The sequence below is a fragment of the Salvelinus fontinalis genome, chromosome 18, assembly GCF_029448725.1.
Source record: "Salvelinus fontinalis isolate EN_2023a chromosome 18, ASM2944872v1, whole genome shotgun sequence".
In the NCBI taxonomy this organism is placed as follows: domain Eukaryota; kingdom Metazoa; phylum Chordata; class Actinopteri; order Salmoniformes; family Salmonidae; genus Salvelinus; species Salvelinus fontinalis.
In genome coordinates, this window is record NC_074682.1 from 21,803,895 (window position 1) to 21,823,593 (window position 19,699).

The 19,699-nt window shown below is 41.5% G+C and overlaps 1 protein-coding gene across 1 annotated transcript; it reads right to left on the bottom strand.

The window, feature by feature from the left end:
• Nucleotides 1-225: 225 nt before the first annotated feature.
• On the bottom strand, nt 226-18,373 carry LOC129815145 (hematopoietic progenitor cell antigen CD34-like). The gene is made up of 8 exons (XM_055868574.1): nt 18,228-18,373; nt 7,480-7,587; nt 7,112-7,323; nt 6,530-6,610; nt 4,625-4,745; nt 4,479-4,531; nt 2,885-3,034; nt 226-1,297 (listed from the first exon to the last, which is right to left on the bottom strand). Exons 1-8 carry the CDS (start codon nt 18,313-18,315, stop codon nt 1,151-1,153), a joined length of 960 nt encoding a protein of 319 aa, XP_055724549.1. The 5' UTR covers nt 18,316-18,373; the 3' UTR covers nt 226-1,150.
• Nucleotides 18,374-19,699: the final 1,326 nt, after the last annotated feature.

The window sequence follows — 19,699 nt, forward strand, 5'->3', positions numbered from 1 at the left end:
TTGTCTATGTTGAACGTTTGTAGCCTGTGTGTGTGCACTACGTTTATAGCTTCACGGTCGTTTGTTGTTTTGTTAGTTTGTAAGTGTTTTGTTTCGTTTTGCCTTCTTCACAAATAAAAGAAGATGGCTTATTTTCCACATGCTGCGTTTTGGTCCGTCTCACTCCCACACGATCGTGACAAGGCTAGTGTGACATGGTCAGAAAGACAAAAAACAGTAGCAACATTGACACAATCACAATTTATGGGACAGATATTACGAACAGAGAAAAATGGCATATGTACACATGCAATATTGTATGAAAACAATCAGTCCTTAAAAAACAATAGCTAAAATACAGCTTTACTTTCATCCATGTATGTTTCATGATGAACTGATTTATTGAGGACATAAAGTGTCTTTGGAATGTTGAATATGTTATTAGGGGTTTTGTCAATCTAATGGCAGTGCACCATAGAGACTAATATTATTGATCAAATTCGCCACACAAAACTTGTCTGTTTGTTTTCCTGAATGATAAAATGAGTCTACCTGGTTCAACATTCTCAAAGACACAGTGGTAAGTCAGAACAGAAAAAACATGTTTAAAAAAACTACAATAGAAAGTTTGTCTTGATAGAAATAGTGACGCACTAAGCCTACTGTACATCATTCTGAAACAAATGAACCAAGCAAACAATCACATAAGATCATACAAACAAATGAACCAAGCAATCAATACTTTAAACTACGATGACCCTTTAGTTCAAATTAGTATATTTCAGATCTGCAAGTGTTTAAGATATAGCATATACCTTGATTTATACTTGAATTTGGATACAGCAACACAAACTGTCAATTCCGGTGATCTGTTGCCCTTTTTTTGCTGTGATTATTGTTTCTGGACTGCAGTCTGTCCCAGCTGTCCAGTCCCCCAAACTCAGAGTTTGGGCTCCTTCTCTGACGCTACTGAAACCTAATAGAGGCCAGTGATCACAATCTCTTTTTCACATTACAGACATCGTCATCATCAGTTTCCTCATTGTCATCATCCTGGGGGTGGAGGGTTGGATGTTGAATCTGTGTCAGAGTGCAGTATCCCCAGGTAACTGAGGGGGAGAGGTATTGGGAATGTGGTGATGGGGCGTGGGGGGTGTCATTCAGAGCTTGTTCACATTTCGGTGTCGGCAACGGGAGTCTGGGTGGCGGCGTGGCCGTTGGTGGGGGGCTTGTCCAGGGGCTCCTGTGGTTGCAGAGGGGCCACAGACACCAGGGTGTTGGCCTGGTTCTCCTCATCCACCTGGAAACCCTCTTCGGCCTGCAGGCACAACAGAGGAACCATATAGATTCAATTAAAGAAACTGATGGCAGGCTGGGATGGGCCATAAGTGTTAAGAGGTATAGAGCTTGGACTTAATACTGAAATATTGTGATAACAGTACAGATTCAACTGAAGGAATAGCAAACAACGGCACATCACATACAGTTTGTATTGAGTTTAGGACATGTTTTATATAGTGGCAAGAAAAAGTATGTGAACCCTTTGGAATTACCTGGATTTTTGCATAAATTGGTCCTAACATTTGATCTGATCTTCATCTAAGTCACAACAATAGACAAACACAGTCTGCTTAAACTAATAACACACAAACAATTATACTTTTCATGTCTTTATTGAACACACCGTGTAAACATTCACAGTGCAGGGTGGGAAAAGTATGTGAACCCTTGGATTTAATAACTGGTTGACCCTCCTTTAGCAGTAATAACCTCAACCAAACGTTTTCTGTGGTTGCGGATCAGACCTGCACAACGGTCAGAAGGAATTTTGGACCATTCCTCTTTACACAACTGTTTCAGTTCAGTCATATTCTTGGGATGTCTGGTGTGAACCTCTCTCGAGGTCATGCCACAGCATCTCATTTGGGTTGAGGTCAGGACTCTGACTGGGCCATTCCAGAAGGTGTATTTTCTTCTGTTGAAACCATTCTGTTGTTTATTTACTACTGTGTTTTGGGTCGTTGTCCTGTTGCATCACCCAACTTCTGTTGCGCTACAATTGGCGTACAGATAGCCTTACATTCTCCTGCAAAATGTCTTGATAAACATGGGAATTCATTTTTCTGTTAGTGATACTGTAGCAAGCTGTCCAGGCCCTGAGGCAGCAAAGCAGCCCCAAACCATCATGCTCCATCCACCATACTTTACAGTTGGGATGAGGTTTTGATGTTGGTGTGCTGTGCCTTTTTTTTCTCCACACATAGTGTTGTGTGTTCCTTCCTTCCAAACAACTCAACTGTAGTTTCATCCACAGAATATTTTGCCAGTAGCGCTGTGGAATATCCAGGTGCTCGTTTGCATACTTCAGACGTGCAGCAATGTTTTTTTTTGACAGCAGTGGCTTCTTCCGTGGTGTCCTCCCATGAACACCATTCTTGTTTAGTGTTTTACATATAGTAAACTCGTCAACAGAGATGTTAGCATGTTCCATAAATTTCTAAGTCTTTAGCTGAAACTAGGATTCTTCTAAACCTCATTGAGCATTCTGCGCTGTGCTCTTGCAGTCATTTTTGCTGGGTGCCACTCCTAAGGAGAGTAGCAACAGTGCTGAACGTTCTCTATTTCGGACAATCTCATGAGGCTTTTGTAGGATTTTTTTTTTTTTTACATATCTGGCCACCTGGTATGAGGATGAAATAGAAACAGCAGAGAAGACTTAGAGCTGTTTATGTGAGTGTGGGTTTTTAGTGAGGAAGCAACCAAAGGATAACCTCTCCTCAAATCCAGTCATAACATTTTAAATAGACAAGCGAGAGGTGCATCAACCACCCAATCTTCCCAGTGAACTTGGTCCTTTACACTGTTTTAGTTTTCTATGGGTCTCTCTCATATCATGACCACTCACCAGTCTCGCTCCCTTGGGTGGTGGGCGGTGGGTTTTCAGGTAGTAACCTGCGATGAGCAGAATAGCCAGGAGCAGTCCAGTGAGCAGCAGGGAGACCAGCACTAGCTTGGAGTTCTTCCCCCAGCGAGGAACAGCTTCCTCAAAATCAATCTGGAGAGACGAGGAGAGTTATACATGTTAATATCAGGAATTCAGGGTTTTCATAAATAAATGTAAGGGGGACACAGAGGGGAGGGGGAAAAAAGTTCTAAATAGTTCTACAAGCAAAGAATCCACAATCTCTGCATGGCTGGAACTGTACATGGTCTTTCTTACAAAATACCCTGTGTGAATTACAGCAGTCATCTGCATTTTTCTGGTATAGATTGTATACTGTCACTAGTAATAGCAGGGCCTCTGATGCCATCTGGATCAGGATATTTTACCCCTAGACTGTAGAGCCGGGATAGGCAACTGGCAGCCCCCTTCAGTAGACCATGAATCAATTAAAACAGTCAGGGTCTCAACTTCCTGTTGAGAGATAGAATATACAAGGTGCAATTTTAAAATTTGGTTGTGTAACTGTGTTGTTTTTGTCACACTGCTTTGCTTTATCTTGGCCAGGTCGCAGTTGTAAATTTGAACTTCTTCTCAACTTCTTCTTCTGTACCTGCTTAAATAAAGGTGAAATTAAAATAAAACAAATAAAACTCAATTAGCCTATGTCAGCAATTTTATTTTAGATTGGTAAATTAGTTTAGCGGCCAGCTATCTAAACTTGTGGTAAGCATGGTTGAAGTACTAACCAGGGTACTGCCCATTTGATCATCAGTTATCATATTAAAAACTGCAAACATTTGCCTCCACACTGTGGTAAAGTGTGTAGAACTGCAGTAAAATAGCTGTAAAACTACAAACGCAGACCCCCATGAGTTATGTTTTTTTTGTGGCCCCCATCAAAGTTGCCCATCCCTGCTGTAGAGGATGACTAGGCGTTATGTACCCAGGCTATACAGTATAGAGATAACTGACTGAGTGGAGAAAGGGCATAATCTCCCAACCCTCCACAGCAAAGTCTGAACACAAAGGTGCTATTGAACTGACTGACCAACATAATGAGAAAAGTGTGGCTGGGTGCAGCTCACTTAACTGTTTTTAGTGTTGCAAGGGGTGTAAGGACGGGTGTAGAGATGGAGCACAGAGTGTCTAATGTCAAAAGGACAACATGGTTGGAGAAGGAATCACCCATTCCTCCTTCCCGCTGGGAACACTCAACACCATGTCCACTGGGGAAAAAAGGAATTCCAGCGTATTTTTTCTTCTTCTGTTTGTCATGCAACATCTTCCCAGCAGCTTGGAGCCTGGAGGCGTGTCTCCTTGTTTATTTCACTGTGGTTAGATCAGGAGCCAAATCAGCACTGTGACTTTTCCTCACTTACCACAAATTAAAGCCCTTTATTGTAGGTGTGACTGCAGTGGCCACTGAACATAATGTCTTTCTCATGACTCAGGCATGGAAGTGTACGTGGTGTGAATTATGTGAACTTCATATGTGTAATTGGAATAATGTGTTTTCCTGGTATTTAATTAGAAATAAAGAGACGTGAGACTCTACCTTGTCTTTTATATTGTCATTGTTGAACTTCTCTGCCATTCCTTTAGCATCAGCTGTAAGAAGAGAAAATGTGATTTGGTTAATATTTTTTCAACAAGACTATCGGAGTCATCCCACATTATTAAAAAGCAGAGGAGGAGGCTAACCTTCTATGTATTGGCCAAAGATCAGGATTTCTTTAGAGTTGTCCTCCTGAAAGACCTCCAGTTTACAGTCGACCCCACACAGGTGCTCCAGAACACTTTCAATTTTAGACCTGGTCTCTTCCTGTGGAAAGACTAGTTGGATTAATAAAGTGTTTGCACTTGGGGCTACAGAACTTCTGGTTAGTCCTTGTCATTTAGATAATTGAAGTGTGAATTGTCTTCCCGAAGTGTGCTCACATACAGTACATTATTGTGCATTCACATTCACAACTATGGCTCTTTAGAAATGTATACCCTGAAAGGAACCTACCTCATCCCATATTTCCCTCTTTCTTTCTTTCTTTCTTTCTTTCTTTCTTTCCTTCCCATAAGCCAAAAAATGATACCAAAACCTTGTGCAATTATACTCCACCCTATGTAACATGATCCAAATAGAGCCACCAGCCCCCACAGACAGCTCTGCTCAAACCCTTGATCCCAGCCCCAGAGTGGACAGCTGGCCTCATTACAAAGCTCACGGGCTCTGCCAAGGAAACTAGACCGCTCTCAAGGCCTCATCTGCTATGGCACTCAGAGCATGTACAATATAATGCATGTACAGCACACAAACCATAATCTTTATGTTGAAAACAGTTTTATTCACTTCTCTTTTCCCTGAATCAACTTATTTTCGAGTACTCTCTGTAAGGGGTTAGAATTGAGGGGTGAGGGGTCATTGGATGACATGTATTTGATAGCCTACTTTATGTTATCATTCAGGAATGTTCTATTAGAAGTTTGAGTAGTTGCTGTTAGCTCAAGGTAAAACATGTTTTGCCTCCAGCCTCTGGTGCAGCTATATTGTGTAGTGCACCATTTTGTATCAGTAATTTGTTTATAATTGAAAACTTTTTATATATCTAAATATGATCCTCATATAATTGGAAACATACATGGATGTGTCATTAAAGTTCCCCCACTTCAAAGGAAATGTGGTGTCTAACACGGATGAAGCCAATCAAGTCATAACGCTTAGTCTGGTGTAAGAGTGAGCGTGTCACTGATTACATGCCATGCTGCAGGGGCTTTCCCATGCAAGCCTAAATGGAGAAAGAGTGGGGGGAGCTCGGTCCCATTCAATACTGTTACATAGGCCCCTTAATGGGGGATAGACTCCTCTATTCCCAGGAACCATTTAATACAATTTAATCGTGACTGAGATCAGAGGAGCTGGAGCTCCAGACGGCGGGCAGACAGACACAGCTGAGAAATGCCAGACATCCCTTCCCTAACCTGGCCTGACCTGCACGGAGCAGAATTCCTGTTAGCCCAACCGGCACTGCCCCAAGACGCTGAGGAATCACTTTGATACATACGCTAAAGCAGCAGCCCCACCACCGCCCAGCCACCCTTCACGCCAAACCTTTCAACACGTTCTTCTCGCCCTCTCTGGACCTCTCTCCTGAAGGCATACCTTGAGTTGTAACACACTTTTGACTCCCCCAACCTGGCAGGCATAACTAAGGAGGAGAAGGGCTGGTGTGCCACTTGCCTCCTCGAAAACTGCCCACTGGAGACATATTAATCACTGCTGATTTAATGAAGAGGAATTTCCTTCTTAGCTCATGTGCAATGGTTTGAAAAGGGGAAATTGAAAGTGGCATCTCTGTAAACAAACTCCTTTTCCTTTTTCCTGTTATGATTTTGCTTCAAGACCCAGTCACCTGTAACTTCTTACTCTGACCATCTTAGCTTCCGCTCACATTTTCCACCTTGAGACTACCCTCTGGATACAGTTTGAACTGAGGTGGACACTGCTGCAGAGAGGGTTTTCTGAATGTCAGATCAGGAATGCAGTGGCTTTTCCTTTGGTGAGGTGTGTGTCCATACATGTGCGCGCGTACCTGTGGCGTGGACAGTACTTACACAGCTGGACGAGGCCTTTATTTTCAGACTCACTGCATCTCTGTTCTGGACCGCTTCTTTATCAACACACATCACACCAGCCTGTGGAGAGAGATCAGACCTGTATCATTCATTCGGAACTTGGATTGGGTGATTTGGATAGTATAAAAAATACAAATAATATTATTTTTGTACTTTTTACCCATTTTTCTCCCCAATTTTGTGATATTCAATTGGTAGTTAGTCTTGTCCCATCGCTGCAACACAGTGCATGCTTAACCTGGAAGCCAGCCACACCAATGTGTCAGAGGAAACACCGTAACAACTTGTGACCAAAGACAGCATGCATGTGCCTGGCAAGGAGTCACTAGAGCGCAATAGGACAAGGACATCACGGCTGGCCAAACACTCCCCTAACCCAGACAACACTGGGCCAATTGTGTGCCGCGTCATGGGTCTCCCAGTCGCGGCCAGCAGCGACACAGCCCAGGATTGAACCCGGGACTGTAATGACGCCTCTAGCACTGCGATGCAGTGCCTTAGACCGCTGCGCCACTCGGGAGGCCCAATTTGGTTGGTATTGTCACTGCACTCTAGGATCACCTCTGGGATGAGCACAATGTCACTTGAGTGGGAGGTAAGAATCTGCTGGGGAGCCTGGGTCTCCTTCCCTGTGGCCTCCCTCATGTCTGTGGTCTCCTCTACCACCTCGGTGACTGGAGCCGCTGTGGTGTCATCTAAAATGTCTGAGAGGTTGGAATCCAGTCCAGGCATACTGGGGAATACAGTGATCTGGTGAAAGGGTGTATCTGCCTCTGAAAAAAAGGGTTAGGGTTTTAGGCCTATGTCCAATTGTATTTAATTAATTGTTGACAAAAAAATGATGGGATGAGCCTATAGGCTGGTATATAAATACAGCAACACCCATAGTGGCTCTGTGGAGATAATCTGCTAATGGATAAGTTTCTTACCTTCATCTGCCAGTTGTGTAGTATCAATGTCGTCCCCACGAATGACTCCAGCATCATTCACTGGCCGTGTGGGCCCAGTAACAACCTCATATTCTGCAACTACGCCACCTGGAAGAGAACAATTGGATAACTTATAGTATAACACTTGCATCCCAACATGTACTGTAGCTACTATGACAACTTTGTCACAACAATGATGTCCAATCCTGAAAGAGTAGAGTCTTCTGTGTCACTTAGCTTGAGGGTTGCTATTCTAATTTACACCAAGCTACATGGTCATTTGTATTGATTTTTACATGACATTGTTTTTCCAAGCTATGCTCAACTGAGCCCAGACCTATCCTGGCTTATATCACCACCACATAATTCTACAGCATGTGTGCAAACAGACTTCACTTAGCACCTGGACTCGCAGAACTGATAGCAATCCTGCCACACCAATATATTCTGGTATTAGCAGTGATCCCAAGGGAGGGGGGGGTCTCATGGGCTGTGAATGTAATCTAGAGTGAGGTGTTTGTTAAACCAATGGAGCCCGTCTCTAATAGACTCCACCCAGGGCCTGACCTGAAATCAATTAGGCCCCATGCAGCACTAAAGAAGGACCTGTAATTAATAGCCTAACTGTGGGATAAGTCTTCAGCTCAGCCTGTTCCAAGTTCAAGTTTCTAGTCTTATTAGTCTCATGTACAGAATAAACATGGTAGACACCGTCCAATAAAATGCTTACTTGCAGGCTCCTCAACAATAATAAAATACAAGAATACCAACAAAGTCAATGGCTCAGTAGAATAGAATAAACAATTTAGCATCAGTATAATACAGGAAGGCACAATTTATAGTACAATGTTTACACATGTATCAGAAAAGGGGGGATTGTGGGCCAAGTGTTTAAATTGTGCACTATTAGCAATAGTAAATAAGAGTCTGGTAGCAGCAATTGTGATGTGTGTGTGTGTGAGCATGCATGTGTGCTAAGGGACGGAGAGTCAGTGCAGGTCGTCAGTCCAGTTCAAGTGTACAGCAGTCTGATGGCTTTTAGATAGAAACTGTTGCAGACCATGCTCCGATACCATCTGTCCGATGGTAAGGGAGTGAACACCTCATGAGTGGGGTCCTTGATAATGCTGCGGGACTTCCTCAGTAATTGTTTCAAGTAGATGTCCTGGATGCGTGGGAACACGGCCCCAGTGCAAATAAACGTTCTCTTGTCGCCGACAGCCAGGAGCCTGACTCCAGACACACTCCCGCTGGGATGGTAGGTACGAGCCCCTCAGGGAAATTTCTCTCTGGTCTAATGACAGACATTATGGGACCTATGTAGCAAGTACACTGGCTTTAATACATAGGCCTCTGTGTCATTTACTGGAAATGGAAGTTATATTATTACACTCCTTAAAGTCTTAGTATGTGCATTCATGTCCTCATACCCAGTTAGCTATGTGGCTGGACAGACAGATAAGATTCTTACTTCTTCAAAACTACATAACTACTCATGTGGATTAATATACACTGAACAAAAACATAAATGCAACATGTAACGTGTTTGTCCCATGTTTCAGGAGCCTCAACTGCAGACCATGTGCATTGTGTCGTGTGGGCGAGTGGTTTGCTGATGTTCAACAATGTGAACAGTGTCCCATGATGGCGGTGGGCCTATGGTATGGGCATGCATATGCTACGGACAACGAATGCAATTGCATTTGATTGAAGGCAATTTGAATGCTTAAAAATACAGTGATGAGATTCTGTTGCCCATTGTGAGCCCCATTTTTTTAAATGTATCTGTGACCAACAGATGCATATCTGTATTCCCAGTCATGTGAAATCCATAGATTAGTGCCTAATGAATATATTTCAATTAACTTGTTTCCTCATATGAACTGTAACTCAGTAAATATTTTGAAATTGTTGCATGTTGCGTTTATATTTGTTTCAGTATAACACCTGCACCGCTTTCACACTCTCCAAAACTAACTTATAATTTCTAAACCCTTGAAGCATTTGATATTTCAATAAACCAACCATCAAATATGGTATGTCTAAAGTCTTCTTTGCCAGGCGTTATGCTATAAGAGAGGTGCCACTCACTGCTAAAAGAGGGTAAGGATATCTCTCCAGTGTGTAACACCCATTATCCTCCAACAGGGTGAAACCATGGGCATATAAACGCCATGGTAAGTTTTAAAGTGAAATATAATGTGAAATATAAGTCCCTTGTGCCTGTAAGTGGGGCCTTTTGAACGGGGGTCTTGATATATCACTGATACCCTTACTTGGGGATGGCTGTCTTTTAAACTAATGGGATTTGATACTGACTCCATCTCAGTCCCAGCTCTCACATGCCACGAAGAATTAATAGGAGAGCTGTGCTTCCCTAGACAACACCAGTGCCCGTTTCAGACTCATTAGTCAGTGGAATACACAATATCAAATCATCTAGGTGAATTAAGTTTCCATCTAGCTAGCCTGTTAAACATCTGAACTCCTTATTGAAATATACTACTGATTTACTGAAATTGTTGGCTCACAGTGATATTGAATTAATACATTTTTTTCCAAAAACAAGTTTTTTTACTACTTCTACCCATCAGGCCCTCTGAGGTGAAAGCCTGTTTTACGTGAAGTGCCAATTTATATTTTCAAGTAAGTTACTGTTATGGGTTGAATCAAGTTCAGACTTAACAGTTTGTACTATTGAATGCTACTATTGTCAGCTACTACGGACAGTGCTAATACAGTGGATACCATGCTGGGCAGTGTATGTTTAATAGACTAAACTGGACATAGTACTGGTATAAAAAACACTAATAAGCCATGCGTCTGACTCTTTTTCCTGAGATTGAACATGTTTACTGAGATACTAATGGCCCCCTCCTTTCCACTCCTCTCACACAACGTCATTACCTCACCCACTAGGCATTATGACATTTCTGTAGATCTCATTACGACTCTCTCCTCCCTCCCTGTCATTTCCCCATACAGTAACACATTGTTGTTTTCTAGTTAAAGACACATAAGTCTTGTCCAAGCAAGAACAGGTCATAGCCATTCTAAAATAAAAGTGTGTAGAATTTGGCAGGGTTTTGGATAGGCTACTGTATCACTAGGTTGGACATTTCCGACTGTCTTTCTACCGTGTTTGCTTATGGAATTGAACATTTACGGTCAGTTGTTGCAGTGTGTTAAATGCTGTGTGTTGCATTGATTGGATTGGCTAAATCCGTATGATGAGCAGGTGCCACAAGTGTCAAACAGTCAGTGTGTCGTGTAAACAGGTGAGTCAACAGTACTGAGGGAGGTTCTCACACTGGTATACGTAGGCTAGCAACTGTTAATACACGTGTCACTTGAGTTTGGTTTTTCCTGCAATTTTGTGGCAATTTAATTGTGTTTACTAATGGATGCCCTGAAGCCCAAGACAAAAAAAGAGGAGACTACTAATTATCTTGTTTGAATGACTTAGAGTCTCGTTTAAGGGACTTAGTTAAAAATATATATACAGAGCATTTATAAAGTATTTACACCCCTTGACTTTTTCCACATTTTGTTGTGTTACAGCCTGAATTTAAAATTGATAACATTTCGATTTTGTGTCACTGGCCTACACACAATACCCCATATTGTCAAAGTGGAATGATGTTTTTAGAAAAAAATTCAAATTCATTAAAAATGAAAAAATAAAATGTCTCGAGTCAATACGTACTCAAACCCTTTGTTTTGACAAGCTTAAATAAGTTCAGGAGTACAAATTTGCTTAACAAGTCACTTAATAAGTTCCATGGATTCACTCTGTGAGCAACAATAGTGTTGAACATGATTTTTTTCTGACTAAGTCATCTCTGTACCCCACACATACAACGATCTGAAAGGTCCATCAGTCAAGCAGTGAATGTCAAACACAGATTCAACCACAAAGACCAGGGAGGTTTTCCAATGCCTCGCAAAGAAGGGCACCTAGGTAGATGGGTAAAAAATCAGACTTTGAATGTCCCTTTGAGCATGGTGAAGTTATTAATTACACTTTGGATGGTGTATCAATACACCCAGTCACTACAAAGACACAGGTGTCCTTTCTAACTCAGTTTGCTGGAGAGGAAGGAAACCGCTCAGGGCTTTCACCATGAGTCCAATGGTGACTTTAAAACCGTTACAGAGTTGAATGGCTGTGATAGGAAAAAACTGAGGATGGATCAACAACATTGTAGTTACTCCACAATACTAACGTAAATGACAGAGTGAAAAGAAGGAAGTCTGTACAGAATAAGAATTATTCCAAAACATGCATTCTGTTTCCAACAAGGCTCTAAAGTAAAACTGCAAAAAATGTGACAAAGACATATAACTTTATGTCCTGAATACACAGTATTATGTTTGGGACAAATCCAACACATCACTGAGTACTGCTCTTCATATTTTCAAGCATGGTGGTGGCTGCATCATGTTATGAGTATGCTTGTCATCGGCATGGACTAGAGTTTGTTAGGATAAAAATAAACGGAATAGAGCTAAGTACAGGCAAAATCCTAGGGAAAAACCTGGTTCAGTCTTCTTTCCAACATAAACTGTGAGACAAATTCACCTTTCAGCAAGACAATAACCTAAAAGGCCAAATATACTTTGGAGTTGCTTACCAAGATGTCATTGAATGTTCCTGAGTGGCCTAGCTAGAGTTGTGTCTTGGAAATCTATGGCAAGACTTGAAAATGACTGTCTAGCAATAATCAACAACCAACTTGACAGAGCTTGAAGAATAAAAAAAAGTATAATGTGCTGTAATTGCAGATGTTATCGCTGCCAAAGGTCTTGACTCAAGGGGTTGAATACTTATCTAATTAAGATACAGTATATTTGTGTTATTTTTTCAAATTATTATTATAATTAGATTTTTTACAATTGTAAGAATTTTTATTCCATTTTGACAGAGTATTTTGTGTAGATCGTTGACAAAAAATGACAAATCAATTTTAATCCCACCTTGTAACACAACAAAATGTGTAAAAAGTCAAGGGGTGTGAATACTTTCTGAAGGCACTGTATTAACACTGAGAACACCTTCCTAATATTCTGTTGCACGCCCTTTTGCTATCAGAACAGCCTCAATTTGTCGGGCTTGGACTCTACAAGGTGTTGTCTGACACCTACTACCATACTCCGTTCAAAGGCACTTAATTCTTTCGTCTTGCACATTGACCCTCTGAATGTCACACATATACAATCCATGTCTCAAGGCTTAAAATTCCTTCTTTAACCTGTCTCCTCCCCTTCATCTACGCTGATTAAAGTGGATTTAACAAGTGACATCAATAAGGGATCATAGCTTTTGCCTGGATTCACCTAGTCAGTTTACTGTCATGGAAAGAGCAGGTGTTCCTAATATGTATATACACTACCGCTCAAAAGTTTGGGGTCACTTAGAAGTGTCCTTGTTTTTGAAAGAGAAGCAAATATTCTGTCCATTAAAACAACATCAACTTGATCAGAAATACAGTGTAGACATTGTTAATGTTGTAAATGACTATTGTAGCTGGAAACGGCTGATTTTTAATGGAATATCTACATAGGCGTACAGAGGCCTATTATCAGCAACCATCACTCCTGTGTTCCAATGGCACGTTATATTAGCTAATCCAAGTTTGTCATTATAAAAGGCTAATTGATCATTAGAAACCCCTTTTGCAATTATGTTAGCACAGCTAAAAACTGTTGTTCAATCAATCAATCAATCAATTTTATTTTATATAGCCCTTCGTACATCAGATAATATCTCGAAGTGCTGTACAGAAACCCAGCCTAAAACCCCAAACAGCTAGAATGCAGGTGTAGAAGCACGGTGGCTAGGAAAAACTCCCTAGAAAGGCCAAAACCTAGGAAGAAACCTAGAGAGGAACCAGGCTATGAGGGGTGGCCAGTCCTCTTCTGGCTGTGCCGGGTGGAGATTATAACAGAACTATGCCAAGATGTTCAAAAATGTTCATAAGTGACAAGCATGGTCAAATAATAATCATGAATAATTTTCAGTTGGCTTTTCATAGCTGATCATTAAGAGTTGAAAAACAACAGGTCTGGGACAGGTGGCGGTTCCATAACTGCATAACTAACTTGTTCTGATTTAAAGACGCAATAAAACTGGCCTTTAGACTGGTTGAGTATTTGGATCATCAGCATTTGTGGGTTCGATTACAGGCTCAAAATGGCCAGAAACAAATAACTTCATTATGAAGCTCATCAGTCTATTCTTGTTCTGAGAAATGAAGGCTATTCCATGCGAGAGATTGCCAAGAAACTGAAGATCTCGTACAACGCTGTGTACTACTCCCTTCACAGAACAGCGCAAACTGGCTCTAACCAGAATAGAAAGAGGAGTGGTAGACCCCGGTGCACATCTGAGCAAGAGGACAAGTACATTAGATTGTCAAGTTTGAGAAACAGACGCCTCACAAGTCCTCAACTGGCAGCTTCATTAAATAATACCAGCAAAACACCAGTCTCAACCTCAACAGTGAAGAGGTGACTCTGGGATGCTGGCCTTCAAGGCAGAGTTCCTCCTTCCAGTATCTGTGTTCTTTTGCCCATCTTAATCTTTTCTTTTTATTGGCAAGTCTGAGATATGGCTTTTTCTTTGCAACTCTGCCTAGAAGGCCAGCATCCTGAAGTTGCCTCTTCACTGTTGAGGTCGAGACTGGTGTTTTGTGGGTGCTATTTAATGAAGCTGCCTACATAGAATGAGAAACAATACTCCGAGCCACAGCTCCATACTACTTGTCAGACATAGAACTGATACTATATACTCGTTGTTGAGGTGGGATTGGCTCGGGGGGGGGGGGGGGGGGGGCATTCGTTTAGATTCTTCATGTCTAGCCCATTGTTAAAATATTTTTGGTCCAAATTGGATGTTAGGTACTATATTTATTGAATATTATTGGAATCGTATAAATTAAAATTGCCAATTTTTGGATGCAATCAATTGGCTTAATTTCTCAGAGATCAAAATATATTTCAACAAAATAATGTTGCATGAATGCTAATCTTAACAGAAATGATTTCAGAACAATCTTAGATGGTGGGTGTCAATCCTTTTTCTTGTGCTTTTAGAGGTGAAACGATGCTGAATAAAACCTCATTCTACTGGCGATTCTAGTCACTCTTCAGGTTTCTCTTGTGTATGACACTATAGTACACCTCTCCTAATGGACCTAAGGAATTTGCGTCTGAAAGTGCTGCTTTTAGTGGCTGAGGAATGTGACATTGGACCTCAGTCCCTCGGGGTATAAACACAGCTTTGCAGCTCTTGCCTCTGAAACAGCAGAATCCTGACTTGCCAACTTGATCTCTGTCTCTGTCCCAGAACCAACCCAGCCATCTTTTCCCTGGCATTAAACCCAGAAAAAGGATGGAGGATCTCATGTTTTCAATCAGGCCCTAATGCAGCACCCATGGCTGCCCCACCCTGGGGTTATGACAGCTAAGTGCTGGGGACTTCAGTCAGGATTCAGTACACACGACATCTGTTTCTACTTGTGTATGTATTTCACTCCACCGATTGTCCGTTACAGTTTCACTGCTGTATACATTACCTTAACTGTTCCTGTCTGGACAGAGTAAATAAGAAAAAGTTTGGACATAGATTCAGTTCTAAGAGAATCACAAGGAGATCTCATATCTCCTGCAGACTAATTACTAACATGCCTCTGGAGGTGATATTGAATAACATTCATGTCCAGACTGGACTAAACAACATCAGGACACGCAAATGGAAAGGTGGGCTTGCCTTTAACAAAAAACAGAATGCTTTTACATTTAGAATGATTCATTTATTTTGGTCAATTTTTTTTGGGGTGGATCTGAGAGAGCAACATGTATTACCACTGTTATTACTACTTTATTCTGTGCCAGACTGTAACAAAAAACGGGGGGTGAAATATATAGTTATGTACTGAGGAGAGAACTGGGTGGAAAAGCAGCCTGCTTCTCATTAGGAATAGCCCACCATTATTATCACAAGTCCATGTGTTGTCTCTGAGATAAAAACAAATCTGCTTAATTCTGTTACGGGCGGCAGGTAGCCTAGTGGTTAGAGCGTTGGGCCAGTAACCGAAAGGTCGCTAGATCGAACCCTATGACTTTTACCTACCTGAAAAGGTAAAAACCTGTCGTTCTGACTCTGAACAAGGCAGTTAACCCACCCATTGTAAATAAGAATTTGTTCTTCACTGACTTGCCTAGTTAAATAAAGGTAAAATAAATGTGTGTATACCTGAGTAGGTATTTACAAGCAACCTCTGGCTCAGATTGGGTGCTGGGTTTTCAGCCGTAGGCCATTTTGTTGGACATGTTCCTATGTGAGTGTTCAGTAGATGTTGCTAAAACAATATCTTTGATTCACATAATTACAGGCCCTGAGGTCAGGTCGAGTTCTTTCTGAAACTAGTAAGCCTCCTTAACCAAGGAAAAGCATATGGCTTAAATCCTGTTTACAAACACAACCTCTAGAAATGTTAGTTAGAGACTTCAGTTAAGAAAACCAAGGTGGTTTTATTCAAATTCAAACTCAGATCGGCAGGCTTTTACAATCTCCTCATGTGAAGCTGTAGATGGAGCGATTGCAGATGATATCCATCTATTCACTGTTTTGTTTAATTGAACTTTTAGAGGTGACATTCAAAACTTACAATTGCATCAAGTTTTGGGGTCCCACAACACCTTAGTAGATTCCCTCATCCTGCTGTTTGGATCGTTTCTCTAACCCCATCTCTCACAAGCACCTCCTACTACAGCTACTGTATGCCAGTGTCTTTTAGTTCTGACTCAATCCAGCGTACTACAGTAATTCTGCGTAGTGCTAACATAAAACAGCCCTCTCTCTTCCACATCTCTAAAGTTGATGGTAGCACCCAGCAATAAAACAAATGGTATAAATATGAATTTGTTTGAAAACAAAAAGACTTGGCTCTTCTCAGGAAATACGGTCTTTAAACAAACTATAGACTGTTTTGTCCTTTTCCCTTCTTTTCTCACTCTCGCCATCTTTCTCCCTCTGTTTCTCTGTCCCTACTGTACCTCTTGCTTCTCCTGTTGCTTTTTCAACCTCTTGCACCCATGCATTCTCCCTCACACTGCTTGGAACAACTGTAAGGAATTCTGGTACCAGTAATTTATGTCAGCGAGCTTGAGCTTTTCATTGAATGGTGAATTATATTAAATAAGTGTCCACACATTCTTAAGATTCAAGATTTTGTAAGATACAATACCAGTCAAAAGTTTGGACACCTACTCATTCAAGGGTTTTTTCTTTATTTTGACTATTTTCTACATTGTAGAATAATAGTGAGACATCAAAACTATGAAATAACACATATGGAATCATGTAGTAACCCAAAAAGGTGTTAAACAAATCTAAATATATTTTAGATTTGAGATTCTTAAAAGTAGCCACCCTTTGCCTTGATGACAGCTTTGCACACTCTTGGCATTCTTTCAACCAGCTTCATGAGGTAGTCACCCGGAATGCATTTCAATTAACAGGTGTGCCTTGTTAAAAGTACATTTGTGGAATTTCTTTCCTTCTTAATGCGTTTGAGCCAATCAGTTGTGTTGTGACAAGGAAGGGGTGGTATACAGAAGATAGCCCTATGTCTACCACAGCATTCTGCAGCGATACCATCTGGTTTGCGCTTAGTGGGACTATCATTTGTTTTTCAACACAACAATGACCCAACACAGCTCCGGGCTGTGTGAGGGCTATTTGACCAAGAAGAAGAGTGATGGAGTGCTGCATTAGATGACCTGGCCTCCACAATCACCCAACCTCAACCCAATTGAGATGGTTTGGGATGAGTGGGCCCACAGAGTGAAGGAAAAGAAGCCAACAAGTGCTCAGCATATGTGGGAAATCCTTCAAGACTGTTGGAAAAGCATTCCAGGTGAAACTGGTTGAGAGAATGCCAAGAGTGTGCAAAGTTATCGTCAATGCAAATTGGTGGTTACTTTGAAGAATCTAAAATCTAAAATATATTTGGATTTGTTTAACACTTTTTTGGTTGACATTATTCCATATCTGTTGTTTCATAGTTTTGATGTCTTCACTATACAATGTAGAAAATAATCAAAATAAAGAAAAACCCTTGAATGAGTAGGTGTCCAAACTTTTGACTGGTACAGTATAATGATTCCTTTTCAACATTAATGTGCATGCATGTGTTCCTCAGATCGAGGTACTTTCCATAGCTGAACCAGCTGTCTTCTACTCGCAGAAATATAATCTGATACTTCCACTACCATTGACATCATTTGTAATACATCCCATGAACATGGCATGAGTTTGAGATGAAACAAATTACTATCTCAATATGTCATCCTCCACGGCAACAAAAGTCTCACACAATTAAGTGTTACATAAATAACTGCTATTGTTGTAATGTTAGTTCGTGCAGTTTGGTGTTGCCATCAGAACAAAGACACATGGCTCAAAGTTCAAGTGAAGTCTCTTCTCATTGGCAGGAAATGTGATAGATCAGATGGAGATAGTACAGGATTGAGGTTTAGCCTGCTATCAAGCATGTTTCCAGTGTTTATGTTCCAGACAATAGCTTATATTCTGCCATGTAAATACTAGTCTATACTCTAGGCACAGTGAATGCAAAGATACTTCTGAAGAGTCTCTACCCTGACCCTCCCTATCTCTGCAGATGGCCATGCTTTCTTTCAACTTCAGCTTGGAAAGCCTGGATGTATGAGTTTTTACTTACCGTGAAGGAGTGTGGCGATGAAAAGCAAAGTGAAAGCTATCATTTTGTGGGTCTCCTTCATTCTCCTTTTGGATGCTGCTGCTAACATTCTCCTCCTGTCCAGTGTGAATGTGTGACAGAGAAGGAGCGTTTCCTCCTATCGTGAGCGGGGCGGATAAAGCGCCACTTTTGCTCTGGCACTTTTATATGGCTCTCCTCCCACGCTAAGGCTCAACCCCACACCCCTTCTCTCACTGGTTAATTAACCCTTCCTTAGTGCCCCCTACTGGGGGGGGGGGGGGGGGGCGCAAGGCAGAAGGAGGGAGAAGAGAAAAATGGGGTGTATAGTTGAATGTAGTTTGAAAATCTGTTACTTTGTTATACAGATTATGTTGACTAATTAATAACTTCAAAGTTAGAACGCCTGCGGTTCATAAAATGAAATGTCTATCATGAGTGGCTATAACTTCACATTGTGAAGTGGTTCACTTCTATTGAGATCAGATCACTCCTTAAAGGGTTTGTATGGAAGCAGTCATTCTGCACACAATGGAAGGTAGCCTGTGGGCCATTTGTGTGTTAATGGCCTTATGCAGATGCACTGAAGTAAAATACATTTTTAAGATGCTAGCCAAAACATTGGTGTGACCTGTTGTTAAGCTAAAATAAGACCTTCCTACACAAGCCTTTACATTTGTATTTTTTGATGCTGGAGAAACAGGCCCGTAACCTGATACCTAATGTCCCCGTCCCTGTTTTGGCCTCGATTCCCCTCTCTCCTTTCATCCATTTCCTCCCTTTCCCTCATCCCTCATCCCCCACCCCCCTAACCAAACCCATATCAGTAACATTCAATGAAAACAGCGGCCGCTGAAGTGGATAGTTGGCTTCTTGCTGCTTCTCAGCCTGAGCTTTGCCCTCATCCTGGGAGGAGGTCTGGAGGGGTTGATGGGGTATGACTGGGGGGTTGATGGGGTAGTATGGGTAACTGGGGAATGGACACACCACAGCTGGCGAACACCGCCTATGTCACAGCAGTAAAACATTCACTACTTAGGCTGTTAAATAGTTAGAGGCATTTTGGCTGCTGGTCTCCCAGTGAATCATGACTTCCTCTCATATAGCAGTAAAAGCACAGAATTCCCTTTTTTCCACTGTGAAAGAGCAGTTGGAAGTGCCATGGCAAATTCCTCTCTCTGTTTCTCTCTCACGGTCTCTCTAACTCTGTCTCTTTTTACTTTCCTCTCTCTCTGCGCTCTATCCTTCCCTCTCTTTCTGACTCCAGCTGTAGTCTGTCTTTAGATGGCGTGCTGCAGCCCGGTCTGTCATCTTCTCAGCCCAGGAAACCAATACAGACAGCATGTGCATTCCTCTCCAGCCTGTGAAAAAGCTCATCTGGAAGGCATTTCTCCTCCTTACATTTAGCTGGGATTTAACGCCTAGGCATTAAATATAGCTTTTATTTGTTTACAGTATGTTGACTGTTGGCCAAA

Coding starts and splice junctions, on each gene's coding strand:
- LOC129815145 (XM_055868574.1), bottom strand. CDS start 18,315: ATGTTAGCAGCAGCATCCAAAAGGAGAATGAAGGAGACCCACAAAATG. Junction 4,746..6,529: donor TAAAGGCCTCGTCCAGCTGT/GTAAGTACTGTC, acceptor GTCTTTCCACAG/GAAGAGACCAGGTCTAAAAT. Junction 4,532..4,624: donor CTTTGGCCAATACATAGAAG/GTTAGCCTCCTC, acceptor CTCTTCTTACAG/CTGATGCTAAAGGAATGGCA.